The following is a 14611-nucleotide window of genomic DNA, read 5'->3' on the forward strand; positions in this document are numbered from 1 at the left end:
TCAAATTTCCCCTTTGTGGGACTAACAAAAGGTATTCTGATTTTGATTCTGAAAGGAGGTGGATGTGGAGGAGGCGGGCGGCATGAAAACCTGAAGTCACAGCTGACTGCAGGAGAGAGGATAACTATTTTAAAGTTTGGCTGCAGCACAGTGATTGGCTGCTGGAGAATGAGGTGAAATGTAATAGGTTAAAGAGAACGCTGTGATGAGCTGATGAGTGAATGTATATATATACCCAGCCTTCCTGAAAGAACTTGCGCTGAGCTTCATTTATTAAAAAAACATTTGAAAACATCAATCTATTGTTTAGACCAGGGGTGTCAAACTCAAGGCCCGCGGATTGGCAAGAGCTTGCAAAGAATATGATATACACTACAATTGGCGTAATTGTTGAATTGCTTGATAAATGAAATGTATTATTATTATTATCTATCTGCCTTTTTGAGGACATGTGTAGGAGAAGAGAACATCCATCATATTCTTAATAATAGGAGGTTGTGGGTGGAAGCTGTTTGGCAGGTGGTGAGCAAGGACCATCTCCCAGGCATCAATCAGATGAACATTCAGTCCTTTAAATATGGCTCTTAGCACCTTATCACACTGCACCGAGAACCAGTCGCTGTTGTTTATCACCACATCAAGCCACAAAGCTTTGGGGTTTGCAGTCCTGATGATGATCACCGTTTTTGGAGCCCTGTCCAACAGCCGTACCACCGCACTGCGGATCCTTTGTAGCCGCCGGATGTACACCTCGATGGGGAAAGAACCAAAGTGAGCCCAGATGCCAAAAACGACAACAGTGTTGGGAGCCCCGATTAAGTCATCTAGTTCATTGGCTATGTAACGAATTTCTTCATTTGAGCCAATAAAACGGAGAGGAGGACCATGGAGGCGGAAAGTCACCATGATTTTGTTTTCATAGTCTAAGGCCAGGAAAGGTCCATTTTGCCTCGAGCTGCCCAGGTTAGACTCCTTAAGATCTAAAGGTATTACAGAGGAAACAGATTAAGATGCAGTGTGAACATAATGAAACTGTTGCCGGAAATCCCTGTGGATTAGTTACCTGGTAGTGCTGCGTTGAGGAACTCAAACCACTGCCTGATGGTAGAGTCTCCATACAGGTGGACCACTTTGTCTTTTAGACACTGAGTGATGGCAGATGCGCCGGTGAATTGGCGAACTGTGGTGCCATCTAGTGCTCGCCATAAACCCTGGTAGTAATAGCCAGAGGCTTGAAAGTTCACAATGCTGCTCTCCACCTCTGGTTGACCTGAGAGAAAGTTGAAGGATAATAAGGGGGTTGTTTTACGTTTGTTACTGACCTTAACCAAATCAAGATATAGACTGAATGTATGAACATTTTATGGCCTTACTCCTGAGAGACACTGTAACAGCTGTGCCGTGTTGACAAAGTTTGAGCTGAGAGCTCCATGCTCCCTTTGCTCCTGTCAAATTGGCCTGCTAAATACATCTCTCAACAGAAGAATGATCCCAAAAGAAAGAGTTGTTGTTTTGTTCTGCCCCTACTGTCAGGGTTGAGTGAAGCAGGCAGGACCCAAATGCAGATTTCCAAGATAATTCCTTTAATCCAAGGTAACAAAGTAGAAGACAGAACACTACCGTGTGACACAGTCAAAGACAAACAAGGAACCAACCATGACAGACAGAAAAACCAGAACTAAAATACACACAAGACCAATCACACAAACAAGACACAGGTGAGGAGGGAGGAGAAAACACAGGGGCACCAGGTGAACACAATCGGGCAATCAGGCAGGAGGGAACACAGACACAGGAAGCAACAGGCAAGACGGGGGTGAACACTTTTCAAAACAAAACAGGAAACCAAAGACAGAAAAAGACAAGACAAAACACAACACAGACAGATCGTGACAGTACCCCCCCCCTCAAGGGACGGATCCCAGACGTCCCAAAAAGTCCCCAAAAGTCCAAAAAATTCCAGCAGGGTGGGTGGAGGGGGTCTGGAGGACGGGTTTGGGCTGACAGCCCAGGGGCACAGCGGAGGACCCGGAAGGGGTCTCGGGCGGACGGCCCGGGGGCAAGGCAGAGATCAAGGAGGGGGTCTCGGGCGGACGGCCCGGGGGCAAGGCAGAGTTAAAAAAAGGGCGAAGACCACAGCGGGCAAACTCAGGGGGCCGGGCATGAGAGCAAAGGCTGGTGTCGACTGAACCCCCAACGGAACAGGACACAGAGTTGGCAGGACCCCCGGCGGGACAGGTGTCGGCGGGACCCCCAACGGAACAGAACATGTAGCTGGCAGGACCCCCGGCGGGACAGGTGTCGGCAGGACCCCCAACGGAACAGAACATGGAGCTGGCAGGACCCCCGGCGGGACAGGTGTCGGCAGGACCCCCAACGGAACAGAACATGGAACTGGCAGGACCCCCGGCGTAGCACGAGTCGGCGGAACCCCCAACAGGACAGGATATTGTGTTGGCAGGAAACCTGGTGGAGCAGGTGTCGGCGGGACCCCCAACAGGACAGAATCTGGGGTTGGCAGGGCCCACAGCGGAACAGGTGTTGGCAGGATCTCCAACGATACTGGACGTGGAGTTGGCAGGACCCTCAGCGGAACCCCCAACGGCACAGGACATAGGGTTGGCAGGACCCCCGGCAGAAGAGTAGTCGGCGGGACCTCCAACGGCACAGGACATAGGGTTGGCAGGACCCCCGGCAGAAGAGTAGTCGGTGGGACCCCCAATGGGACAGGACATGTAGTTGGCAAGACCCCCGGCAGGAGAGTAGTCGGCGGGACCTCCAACGGCACAGGACATATGGTTGGCAGGACCCCCGGCAGAAGAGTAGTCGGCAGGACCTCCAACGGGACAGGACATAGGGTTGGCAGGACCCCCGGCAGAAGAGTAGTCGGCGGGACCTCCAATGGGACAGGACATGGGGTAGGCGTCGGCCGTAGAGCCAACAGGATACGGGGGGCTGGCGTCGGCCGGAGAGCCAACAGGTGACGAGATGCTGGAGTCGGCCGGACCACCGACAGGACACGAGGGGCTGGAGTGGAATCCACAGGTGGATTGGAGGAGGCAGGAAATGCAGCAGAAGACGTCCAAGTTGAGACCTGAGCAGCAAGGTTTGACATGTGTAGAGCCAAGGACTGATTGCTTTCAGCTAAGGCTCGCATCATCTGCTCATGTTGGCCCAGAAGATTTCCCTGAAGAGAAATGGCGTGCTGGACCGGAACAGAGGCCGGAACCATGGCTGCTGGGGCCAGAACTGGGGCTGGAACCATGGCTGTATGGGCCGGTTCTGGAGCCGGAACCATGGCTGTGTGGGCCGGTTCTGGAGCCGGAACCATGGCTGCTGGGGCCAGAATTGAGGCTGGAACCATGGCTGCTGGGGCCAGAACTGGGGCTGGAACCATGGCTGTATGGGCCGGTTCTGGAGCCGGAACCATGGCTGTGTGGGCCGGTTCTGGAGCCGGAACCATGGCTGCTGGGGCCTGTACTGGAGCCCAAAGCATGGCTTCTGGGGCTCGGGCTGCTAGCCTGGACTTGCGACTCCTTCTCTTAGGAGCCTTTTGGAGGCTCCGTGGACCTCCAAAAGCCAGACGAGTGCCCGAGAACGGCTCCTGGACAGGAGCAGGAAATGGGGAAGAAGCAGGGGTTGACTCCAGACGGAACACACCGAGATGTATGGTGTCAGGTTGGGAGTTGGGAGGCAGGGGGCTAGCATGCCTGGGGCTAGCAGGCCGGGAATCACACGTCGAAAGGAAATCCAAAATCCAGTCAGGTAAGAACTTAACTAAAGATGGATCCACTGTTGCCACCTGGTGAGCCTCTGCCAGAGCAGCCTCTTTCTGCTGAACACTGGACGCTCCCCTCCACCTACCATAGCAGCAAGCCAAAGAAAAGGTAACATTTTGTAAATCCACCTCAAATGGATCTGCTGGGCCCATTTCTGGTTGGTTCCTTCTGTCAGGGTTGAGTGAAGCAGGCAGGACCCAAATGCAGATTTCCAAGAATATTCCTTTAATCCAAGGTACAAAGTAGACAATAGAACACTACCCTGTGACACACAGTCAAATACGAACAAGGAACCAACCATGACAGACAGAAAAACCAGAACTAAAATACACACAAGACCAATCACACAAACAAGACACAGGTGAGGAGGGAGGAGAAAACACAGGGGCACCAGGTGAACACAATCGGGCAATCAGGCAGGAGGGAACACAGAGACAGGAAGCAACAGGCAAGACGGGGATGAACACTTTTCAAAACAAAACAGGAAACCAAAGACAGAAAAAGACAAGACAAAACACAACACAGACAGATCGTGACACCTACACTTTCATCATCTGTACATGGAGCACATTAGATCGTGAATTCAGTGATAAATGCATTCCTTACCTTCCTTTTTTGGTAAAACAGTGACACCGGCAGGTCCTGAAGCCGGAATGCAGACTTTCAAGTTGACACGACTGAAGAAAAGCACACACACAATACTACAATAAACATTAATATCCCAAATGCAGCTTTTCTACATGGTTGTGGAATGGCATGGAGGTTTACCTGGGGTAAACAGTTTAGAAGGTCTACTTTTCATGCTGTATCTTATCTTCATTATATTGATATAAGGGGTCTTTTGCTGTAGCTTTTGCCACCCTACATTTTCCTTGTGTGAACTTGGAAGGTTCACACCTTAGAACTAAGCCTTACGGCATTATTTGTATTTGCAAAGCTGTCTATAAATACTATGAATTGATAAAATAATCAAAATATCACACATTTGTCTCATTTGCTTTACAGAGTGTATTCTGGAGCACACAACGCCCTCTGTCCTCACACACTCGCAGCGCACAAGGAAAAATTCCCAAAAAAACCGCACAATTGAGGGATTAAAGGAAACAAATAGAAGAACCTTGGGGAGAATGAGAGAAAGGTTACTTCTCCGAGGAGGTACAGACATGTGTAGATGTTATGTGTACAGATAAACAACATTATCAAATTGAAACAGAAAATCCAGATTTATATCCTATCAAACATGAAGGTCAACTATAATTCAGACTGAGTGGTTACATTTATATTATCTTTTAATCAGGGGTGTAACGGTATACGTATTCGTACCGAAAATATTCGGTATGGTCCCTTCGGTTCGGTACACGTACCAAACGAATATAACGTTAAACGTAAAAAATTGAGAACGTGAAAAACTTTTTGGAAGTAATCTCAGGTGCTGCGTCGCAGCGTTCAGTGTCATTTGCTCACATTGGGTTCAACGCGTCATAGAGCGACCAAGTCGTTTCATTGGACGAGAGGCATACTTTGAAAAATTATTTTTTACTTATAGTGAAAACTACCCTTGGATGATGGTAAGGTAGACTAAAAGCTTTAGGAATCCAAAGTACAACATATAATAAGTACTTTGTATCAAGATTGATGCAAAACAAGTGACATTTTACCTTTTTAGAGAGGTTTAGCAAAGAAAACTCCACCTCTGAGGTGATTTGGGTGGAAATGGGGGTTTTACCGTTTCTCTGGAACCCATTGGTCGATTTTGGTGATTGACATCTCTTTTTGACTGTATACCCCATACACACACATGGTAAAAGAAAAAAAGTGGGGGCTTTGCGCATGCAGGTTTGCATCAGAGTGAACCTATCTCTCGCTCTGACATCTGGAAACGGAAAAGCAGGTTTATTGCTGATGGATTATCAGAAATCATTTCAAAGGGACACAGACACATTGGATTAACCTATGGATTAACTTCAGCAGCGTTTTTATTGTTGTAATGCCTTTGAAGACCACTTTTGACCAGACAACGACCAAGGTGAGCCATTTTGCCATTTGTAGCTACCCAGCGCCACATGTTTTGATGTCTGTTCTTGTTAATAGCTTCGCGAGTTCTTATCATGGAGTGATGATGTATATACCCATCGATTCTGTGTCATCTCACGATCAGATCGTGGGTTGGACGTGCAGCTATGATAAGTAATAAGGGTGTTATGAGTGAGTTTCTGTGCAACACTCTGTTAGCATTTTTCGCTCGTGGCTAATTCATAGGCTCAACGCTAGCTTTGTGGGTTTAAAAAAAAAAAAAAGATCAGTTAGCTGAGTTTCTTCCCGTTCCATGGATATAAAACATTCATAGTTTATTGAATATTAAGATGCCCTCAGACGCTGTTTCCTGCAGATGACGCATTTTTCCCCCCGGTATCGGGGGTGCGGTGTAGAAGAGGTTAATAATAATTAAAAACCCAAAACAAATATTTTATGTTTTGTGAGTACTAGTACAGTAAAGTTCAAATACAGATGATTTAAGTTCATCGAAATGCTGCACCTTAATGTTTATTTTATTATATTTTGTATTTATTTGAGTGAATACATTATTCACAGTTTAATAATAATTAAAAACCCCCAAAAAATTGTTTATGTTTTGTGATCATTTTTTCTGCTGTACCGAAAACGTACCGAACCGTGACCTAAAAACCGAGGTACGTACCAAACCGAAATGTTTGTGAACCGTTACACCCCTACTTTGAATCTAAACTGCCTGTACTGACAAACTTCTGAAACTTCAAGGCAAGGAGATAAATAGGTAACACATGATGTATGTATTTATAAGAAGTCACACAAATGACCAGTCTCTTTGCTTCCTTACCCTTGAAAGAGCTCATCCTCCTTGGCCTTGAGCGTTTGTTTGTATCCTACACTGCTGTGGGCGATCCTTGCATCACAGTTCATGTTCTTTGGCTTGTAGCAGAACCAAGGGTCGCCGGTTCGAGGGTCGGTGAAGTCGCAGATTGGCTGCTTGGTTTGACGCAGGCAGATGTTACAGATGGTGGTTTCAGAGTGTGAGCCTGAGAGAAAGAGGCTTATGAAAAATACCCTGTCAGGTTGTTCACTCGTCAACCTGTTCAGCACTGTGATAGCTTCACTGGGATGAACTAGCGTCACCTGATTGGATAGAAAACAAGAGTTTTTGTTGAAAATGTACAATTGGTGGCTAGACTCTGCTTTTGTCTGAAAGTCGTATCAACATTAGTTAAAAGGGGGTGGGGCTTTGTGAGTAATCAGTTGGAAGACAAATGACACGCCTACAGCAAAATCACATAGAAAAAGATAGTTTTAAGCATCACCTCAACCTGAGCTGCTCCTTCCCAGAGTAAAGGAAAGACAGCAGAGTAGCTCCCATTGAGATGGTCCACCACTTTCCCAGCTACACCTGCACCAAGCCTTAGGTTGTGCAGCCGGGCAAATAAAAAGTCCCCCCCAGACTTCTTGGGTTGTCCCTTGAAGTCAGAGATGATGATGCTAACTTCCAGCTGATCCCCTACGTGCCATTGTCCTCCTCCTCTCGCTGGGAGAATGGTGAAAGAGCTGTGAGCTGGATCACTGGTCAGCTCCAGGGAAAGAGGAGATTGCAATGCAGGAGTTTCAGGCCAAGCAACAGATTCTAGTAGCAGGCGTTCCTCCAGAGCATCCTTAGGGGACAATGGTGGGAAGTTGCAGATGCTGCGGACTTCAGTAGTAGCTTTCGAGTAGAAGATGGTGGAGCTCATTTTAGGCTGAAACTTGAAGGGGTTGAGAGACAGAGAGAAGTTTACGTAGATACGTCAAACAAATGCAGCAAATCTATGAATATTTGTTAAGGGGGTTGATAAGAGGTGTTGTTGTGTAATGTTTGCTCCATTCCAGGCTTCCTGATTTCTGTCTTCAAAGTTTCTCTTTCTTGATTTGTATTTGGCAAACTGCAGAATTACATGTTCTACGGATTCCTCAACCTGGCAGTGTTCATATAATCCAGAAAGATGTTTTCCTTATGAATAATGTAATGTTTTGTTCAGTCTAGTATGTCCTAATATAAGCCTTGATAACACATTTTCCAAATTGATGGTTCTTTTAAGGGTCCTGACTGATTTTTGGCTGCAGTGCATATAGGTGTCTTCTTGTGTTTCTTTTGTCCCAATTGTGTTGCCACTCCTTAATGATGTTCTATTTGTCACTATGTTATTTGCCTTAGATTTACTGAGTGCAATGTTGATTATTTACTCGTGTTTAAGAGACTGCTTGGCTAATGTGTCACATTTTCATTTCCCTTCATTCCTCTGTATGATGTTATCCACATAAATGTTATCTCGATATTTCTATTTCTTCATCTTTATGGTGTTTCATGAATGTCATTCACAATATCCTGCCTACGATGAGATGTAATGAAGTGGCATTATTGCTGAACTTAAATCTGAACAAAGAATAATCCTTTGGATTTGCATCTCTTCTACCCCTGTAATGCCTCGTGCAATTGCCATCAACTGTGATTGTAGATAAATGATCTGATGTTCTCCGTGTGTCTGCACTTTAATGTTGGTTTGAGCAGAAAATCTGATGCTTTTTTCTAATCAGCAACACATTACACTCAAACATATAACATACACTGTGGATGGCTCATGCACAACACAAATCCAAAAATAACTCACCAATGTGTCCCATATGTTAAGCTGAAAAAGGAAACATTAGTTTTAGCCAAATATAAAACATTTCTGGAATTCAATTCATTCCTGCAGTTCAGAAATTTGAATTTTATAGATTTTATATTATCTATTCATTAAACAATATTATTATTATTACATGTCACTTGTTAGACGCTTTTATCCAAAGGGACTAACATACTGAATACTGTGGACAATCCCCACAGGAGCAATTTGGGGTGAAGTGCCTTGCCCAGGGACACAACGACATGCTTGGTGACGCACTTTGAGTTGCCTTGAGAGACCGTACAGCTGTGACCAGTGTGTGGGAAGATGGCGCCTGTGTCGGCTCGCCGCTCCCTCAGCTCTCTGCCTTTAGCTATCCTGTTTTTGTTTTATGTTTGTCAGAATGTCTCTGCTCTGCTCGTCTACGATCGCCAAGCTCTCCTCCACCTCAGACCCTCACTGGAGTTTATATTGCTGCCCAAACCTACATCTGGCAATCATAAATCGTCGCCCCCCCCTCTACTGTCGGATATTCCCGCCTACCTGCGCTGGTTGCCCTGCATCCTGCCTCGCTGAAAGCGCTTTAGACGACGGGGAAAGCGTGGTGGTGCACTGGTCCATCTTAAGGCATACCTGACGGCTTCTTCTGGGACTTATCCACGCCTTGGATGTCATGGCCCTCCCGCTGCACGCCATGTGAGGGTTCGGTGGATTCGCCCTGTTTTTCCGGAGCTGCGGCCTCTGCTGTGCCCGCTGACAGCTCCTCCTGCCCGACTGACTGCTCCTGGCCCGCGCGGCGTTCAACACGCACATCTTCGTCAGCTGAGACGCATTACACCTTCGGCAAGCCCGGAGCGAAAACTTTGCATGGCTTTGCTAAACACTAGGTCGATAGCAAACAAAACGTTCCTGCTAAACGACTTCTTCACCTCTCGTGAACTGGATTTTATGTTTATGATGGAGACCTGGGTCCACGCTGGCGAGTATACACCGTTCTCTGAACTTCTTCCTCCTGACTGTACATTGCTCCCCGCGTACCACCGGCCATTGTCGGGGCATAGCATCAGTGTTTAGAGCTAGCCTCCAATGCCGATTGCTTCACCCTGTAACTAGCTATGCTAGCTTTGAGTTGCAGCTTTTTGAACTGAACCCGGCCTCGCCTATACTCTGCGCAGTCGTGTATCGTCCGCCAAATTGCAATAAGGATTTCATAAATGACTTTTCTGACTTTCTGTCCGGGATCATGGTGAAATATGATCGTGTTTTGATCTCCGGAGACTTCAATGTCCATGTGTGTTGCGAGTCCAAACCTCTGGTTAGGGACTTTTTAAATCTCCTTGATTCTTTTGGTCTCGTTCAGTCCGTGGCTGGCCCAACACACGAAAAAGGACACACTTTGGACTTAGTATTATCGTTTGGACTGTCTGTATCTGTGGATGAAATATGTGCAGCAACGCGTATCTCAGACCATTTACCGGTTCTGTTTACAACCTCCATCCCTTCCGCAGGAGTCGAATAGCGTGCCCCTGCGCGTCTTCTGCGTTCGATTAACCCCTTGACTACCTCACAGTTCTCTGATGTTTTTAATGCTTCTCCGATCTGTAAATTAGAGGTGAACTGTGCTTTTAATGCTGATGAGCTTATCTCCATGTTTGACTCGACATGTACCCTAATACTGGATTCTGTTGCTCCTTTTACGCTTAGACGCACCAAAGTTCTCTCAGAGCCGTGGCTCAATGACTGTACTCGTGCTCTCAGACGCGCTTGCAGGCGTGCAGAGAGAAAATGGAAAAAGGATAAACTCCATGTCTCCCTAGAAATCCTTCGTGCTTGCCTTTCTGACTACCAGACGGCAGTCAAAGCAGCCAAAACAGAGCACATTTCTCTGTTAATCTCCAAAAACAGCCATAAACCTCAGGTTCTTTTTAATGTCCTCAACTCTATCATTAATCCCTGTGATGTTTCTTCTATTGTCCCATCGACTACTCTCTGTGATAAGTTTCTTACATTTTTTATTGAAAAAGTATCTGCTCTTAGGCTAGCCCACACTAGTGCTACCCCAGATCCTGCTCCTTTTCTGTGCCCTGCTGTCCTCGACCACTTTGAGCCTGTATCCCTCTCTTCTCTCTCGGATGTAGTCAAGCACCTGCGGCCGACAAACTGCACCTCAGACAGCATTCCCTCTCGCCTTCTCAGAGATGTTTTAGAATCAGTTGGTGCAAGTATTTTATTACTTATAAATACCTCTCTTAGCTCAGGATGTGTCCCAGCTGCCTTCAAACATGCCGTGGTTAAGCCACTCCTTAAAAAGAAAAATCTCGACCCCTCCATTCTCGCACATTTTAGGCCCATCTCCCAGCTACCTTTTTTATCTAAAGCCCTGGAGCGAGTAGTCTACGCCCAGTTGCAGTCTCTCTTAACCATGCATGGAATCCATGAAAAGTATCAGTCTGGCTTCAAACCCATGCACAGCACTGAAACAGCCCTTTTAAGAGTTTTTAATGATCTGCTCCTAGCCGCCGACTCAGGTAGCCCAGCTGTCTTGGTGCTGTTAGACCTGACAGCTGCCTTTGACACTGTGGACCATAGCATCCTGTTGTCGCGGTTCAAACAGTCCGCTGGCATCACAGGCTCTGCCCTTGCATGGTTCAGGTCCTACCTGACAGACCGTAGCTTCTCAGTGCAGCTAGGTGCCTTCTCCTCTGCCAAAGCCCCTCTTACCTGTGGGGTTCCCCAAGGCTCTATTCTGGGCCCCATCCTCTTTCTACTGTACATACTGCCCCTAGGTTCAATTCTCACTAAACACAATATTCCCTTCCACTGCTACGCCGATGATGTACAGATATATCTGCCTCTCAAAGCAAATGTCACACACTCACTACAGCAGTTGATGGACTGCTTAACAGAGGTAAAATCCTGGCTGAGCAAAGACTTTCTAAACCTCAACGAGAGCAAGACTGAGGTCATCTTTTTTGGACCCCAACCTCCAGCCTCCCAGGTTGATATTCTGGGCTCTCTCAATAAAAACATCCTCCCCTCTGTCATGAACCTTGGAGTGACCTTCACTAGCACTTTTAAATTCGGCAAGCAGGTCAGCACCGTAGTCAAATCCTGCTTTTTTTAAATAAGACTATTGGCCAAAACCAAGTCGTATTTATCTTTTAAAGACTTAGAAAGGGTTATTAACGCCTTTGTTACCTCAAGACTGGATTACTGCAACGCTCTGTATGTGGGTATGGACCAGGCCTCTATTAAACGCCTGCAGCTAGTCCAAAACGCAGCTGCACATTTGCTGACTGGCCACAAAAAGCGTGACCACATCACCCCAATTCTGGCCTCACTACACTGGCTTCCAATTCGGTTCAGAATTGATTTTAAAATCCTTTTATTTGTTTTTAAAGCACTAAATGGGCTGGCTCCGGCCAATATAGCAGAACTCCTCCAGCGCTACACCCCAGCCAGAGCTTTAAGGTCTGCTGACCAGCTGCTGCTGGTAGTGCCTAAGACCAGGCTTAAAACCAGAGGGCACAGAGCCTTCGCAGCAGCTGGCCCTAGGCTCTGGAACACTCTGCCCCTCCATGTGAGGTCGGCCCAGACCCTAGGGGTTTTTAAATCTACACTAAAAACACACTTCTTCTCCCTGGCCTTCTTGTCAGTGTTTTTTATATATCTGTTGTAATTTATTGTCTTTTATTGTGATTGTAGTAATGTGTTTTTATTACATGTACAGCACTTTGGCTCGACCAAAAATCGCTTTTAAATGTGCTTTATAAATAAAACTTGATTTGATTTGATGCTGACTGCAGTGGGGTTTGAACCTGTGACCCCCTGATCCGAACACCACACCACACCACACCACACGCCCCCAAAGCAATAAGCTTTTTTATTCCAATTGAATAACATAATATGTAAAGAATAAATAGCTGAATGTATTTTGCAGTACCTATATTTCAGAAAAATGTATCCTCTCATATTTATGCGCTGTTGTTGTTGTTGAAGTATACGTGTAGCATCATTTAGACATCATCTGTTTCTTTTACACTAACTGTGTGCAGGGCCGGCCCTTGGCATAGGCAGTCTAGGCGAATGCTAAGGGCGCATCAACCCATCGGGGGCGCCAAAAATTGGGGAGAAAAAAAAGTTAGAAATTAAAGAAATATATATTTTTAAATTTCATAACAACACAATTCCCCGATTTTGGATCAACAAAGTACATCTCATTATCTTATACTAACAGAACTACGCCTATATTGTATACAGCGCCCATAAACTATGGCGCACCCCCCCCCCCCCCCCCAACCGCCCCAGCCCCAGTAAAAACCAGAGGTTTATGTGAAATTGTTCTTTTTTTGAAATATTGGTTTTAGTGTGCAATTATAGGTTTTAATTTTGAATTCGTGTTAAAGGTGGGGTAGGTAAGTTTGAGAAACCGGCTCGAGATCGCTAGAATTTGAAAATACACAACCGGAGAAAATCTGCCACTTCCTTATAGAGCCCCTCCTCCAACACACACGAACGCGCACATGACCAATGAGGGCACCAGATAAGTTTGTGCACAGATGGAAGGCTGACAGGCAGGTAGGCCATCCAGTTATTTTAGCCGGGCCGGCTCAGATGATTGGTCGTACTTGTTACAGTATTACGGCTTCCACAGATGACATCGGACTAATGTTAAACATGTCACAATAAGTCAACCCTATTAGTGATCCCAGATAACAGTTCTCACCTGGAAGAATATTAAGAAAGCCATGAGCAGAAGGAGAACGATGGTGAAACATCTTCTTCCTTTAAAAGATGATTCCTTCATGATATTGTCCAGCTCCAGCCTGACATTGTGACCACTTCCTTTGGTACAGGATTAAAGGATAAAACATTTATGCCAGGTTAATACAAAATGTAATCATAGAATAAATTATAATTAGAAAAAGATAAAGTCATTTTATGGAACACATCAGGAACTGACGCGCGTTGGATTTGTGTCGTGTGGGAGCTGACATGCAGACAGCAGGCGGGAGGTCACAGACAGAGAACTTTACTGCAACAGACAGAAATGCAAATATGTGGTCACGTAAAAAATATTACTGCAATAGGAAGTAGTGAATCAGGAAATGTTGTAACAGCGTCACATCTGCTTTCTTAGAGGCCGGTAGATTTACTGTGAAATATATATTTGTATATGTATATATAAGTGTATCAACTTCATTGTATCATCAAGCCTTTTTAGGACATTGAACATTAATACAAGTTGCAGTAAAAGCTATTTTTACTTTGTAGTTCCTGGAGATGTTTCAGAGTCACCCTTAAAAATGTAAAGCAGCTTCAATCAGCATTAAAGTCTCCAGGTTTAATCTGCGGGACGAAATATTAGTTTGCTTTTAATATTTTAAAAGAATCACAGGTTTCAGTTTGAGGATGTATACATTTAAAGGGAAAGGTCATTCCCAAAGTGCATTTGAGCCAGAAACCTCCAATCATCTTGACATATGATTATGTGTGCCACAGTGACCTGAAGTTAAAATAACAATGTTGAGGAAGCAGATTTTGAAATGTAAAGTTTGAAGGCGTTTAGGATGAATTCAGTGAGTAACACTTCTTTTAGTCGTGAGTGTGATGGAGGAACCAGCATCCTGTCTGATATTTAACAAGATTACACTGAAATAAAGCCTGAATGAGCCCTTACCTTCAGGCGTCCCCTCACAGGTCCTCAGACCACGTGTTGACCCCCTGAGGTCTCGGTCCCCCCCCCCCCCTCAGGTCTTCAGGCTGCGTTTGATTCGAGGTTTTGGTGCAGATCATGAGGAAGCTGTAGATGATGTGTGGTTGTTTTCCTGTTCCTTACTCTACAAACACACAGGCCCCGCCCCCCTGCATCACACACACACACACACACACACACACACACACACACACACACACACACACACACACACACACGTGACGTTGTTTGGTTACTGAAAGCATGTTTGCCATTTTCTCTTGTAATTTGCTGAAATGAGGAAAGAGGACTCTATTTATACAGTTTTTTGTTAATAAACTATGAATAAAGGGAGAATGACACCCTATTCTTCTAGTACTACCACCTTATAGGTGTCAAACATGGCAAGGCTCCTAATTAATGCAGAATAACTTCTTATTTATTATCAAAAGGCAGTATTTATGAGG

At 45.6% G+C, this 14611-nt stretch overlaps 2 protein-coding genes across 3 annotated transcripts in view; both read right to left on the bottom strand.

Annotated features, from left to right (window-relative positions):
* LOC117477051 (NXPE family member 3-like) overlaps positions 1-14217 on the bottom strand; it is a 34587-nt gene extending 20370 nt beyond the window's left edge. Inside the window, exons 1-2 of the mRNA XM_034123764.1 lie at positions 14130-14217; positions 13413-13484 (exon numbers count right to left, since the gene is read on the bottom strand). Of these exons, the coding sequence (XP_033979655.1) occupies positions 13413-13446 (34 nt within the window). The 5' untranslated portion in view covers positions 13447-13484; positions 14130-14217. The remainder of the gene's footprint in view (positions 1-13412; positions 13485-14129) is intronic.
* On the bottom strand, positions 290-13282 carry LOC117477050 (NXPE family member 3-like). 2 transcript variants are annotated; one of them, XM_034123762.1, is made up of 7 exons: positions 13176-13282; positions 8453-8473; positions 7115-7549; positions 6637-6932; positions 4386-4456; positions 1064-1270; positions 290-980 (listed from the first exon to the last, which is right to left on the bottom strand). In XM_034123762.1, exons 1-7 carry the CDS (start codon positions 13254-13256, stop codon positions 430-432), a joined length of 1662 nt encoding a protein of 553 aa, XP_033979653.1. In that variant the 5' UTR covers positions 13257-13282; the 3' UTR covers positions 290-429. The 2 variants fall into 2 exon arrangements, with proteins under 2 accessions (XP_033979653.1, XP_033979654.1); XM_034123763.1 differs by lacking the exon at positions 8453-8473.
* Positions 14218-14611: the final 394 nt, after the last annotated feature.

The sequence above is a fragment of the Trematomus bernacchii genome, unplaced genomic scaffold, assembly GCF_902827165.1.
Source record: "Trematomus bernacchii unplaced genomic scaffold, fTreBer1.1, whole genome shotgun sequence".
NCBI classification, from domain to species: Eukaryota; Metazoa; Chordata; class Actinopteri; order Perciformes; family Nototheniidae; genus Trematomus; species Trematomus bernacchii.

Excerpts from the sequence above, each read along its gene's own strand:
- LOC117477050 (XM_034123762.1), bottom strand. The coding sequence starts at position 13,256 with ATGAAGGAATCATCTTTTAAAGGAAGAAGATGTTTCACCATCGTTCTC. Across the intron at positions 1,271-4,385 it reads TGTTTTACCAAAAAAGGAAG|GTCAACCAGAGGTGGAGAGC; the intron begins GTAAGGAATGCA and ends ACTTTCTCTCAG. Across the intron at positions 981-1,063 it reads CCTCAACGCAGCACTACCAG|ATCTTAAGGAGTCTAACCTG; the intron begins GTAACTAATCCA and ends TAATACCTTTAG.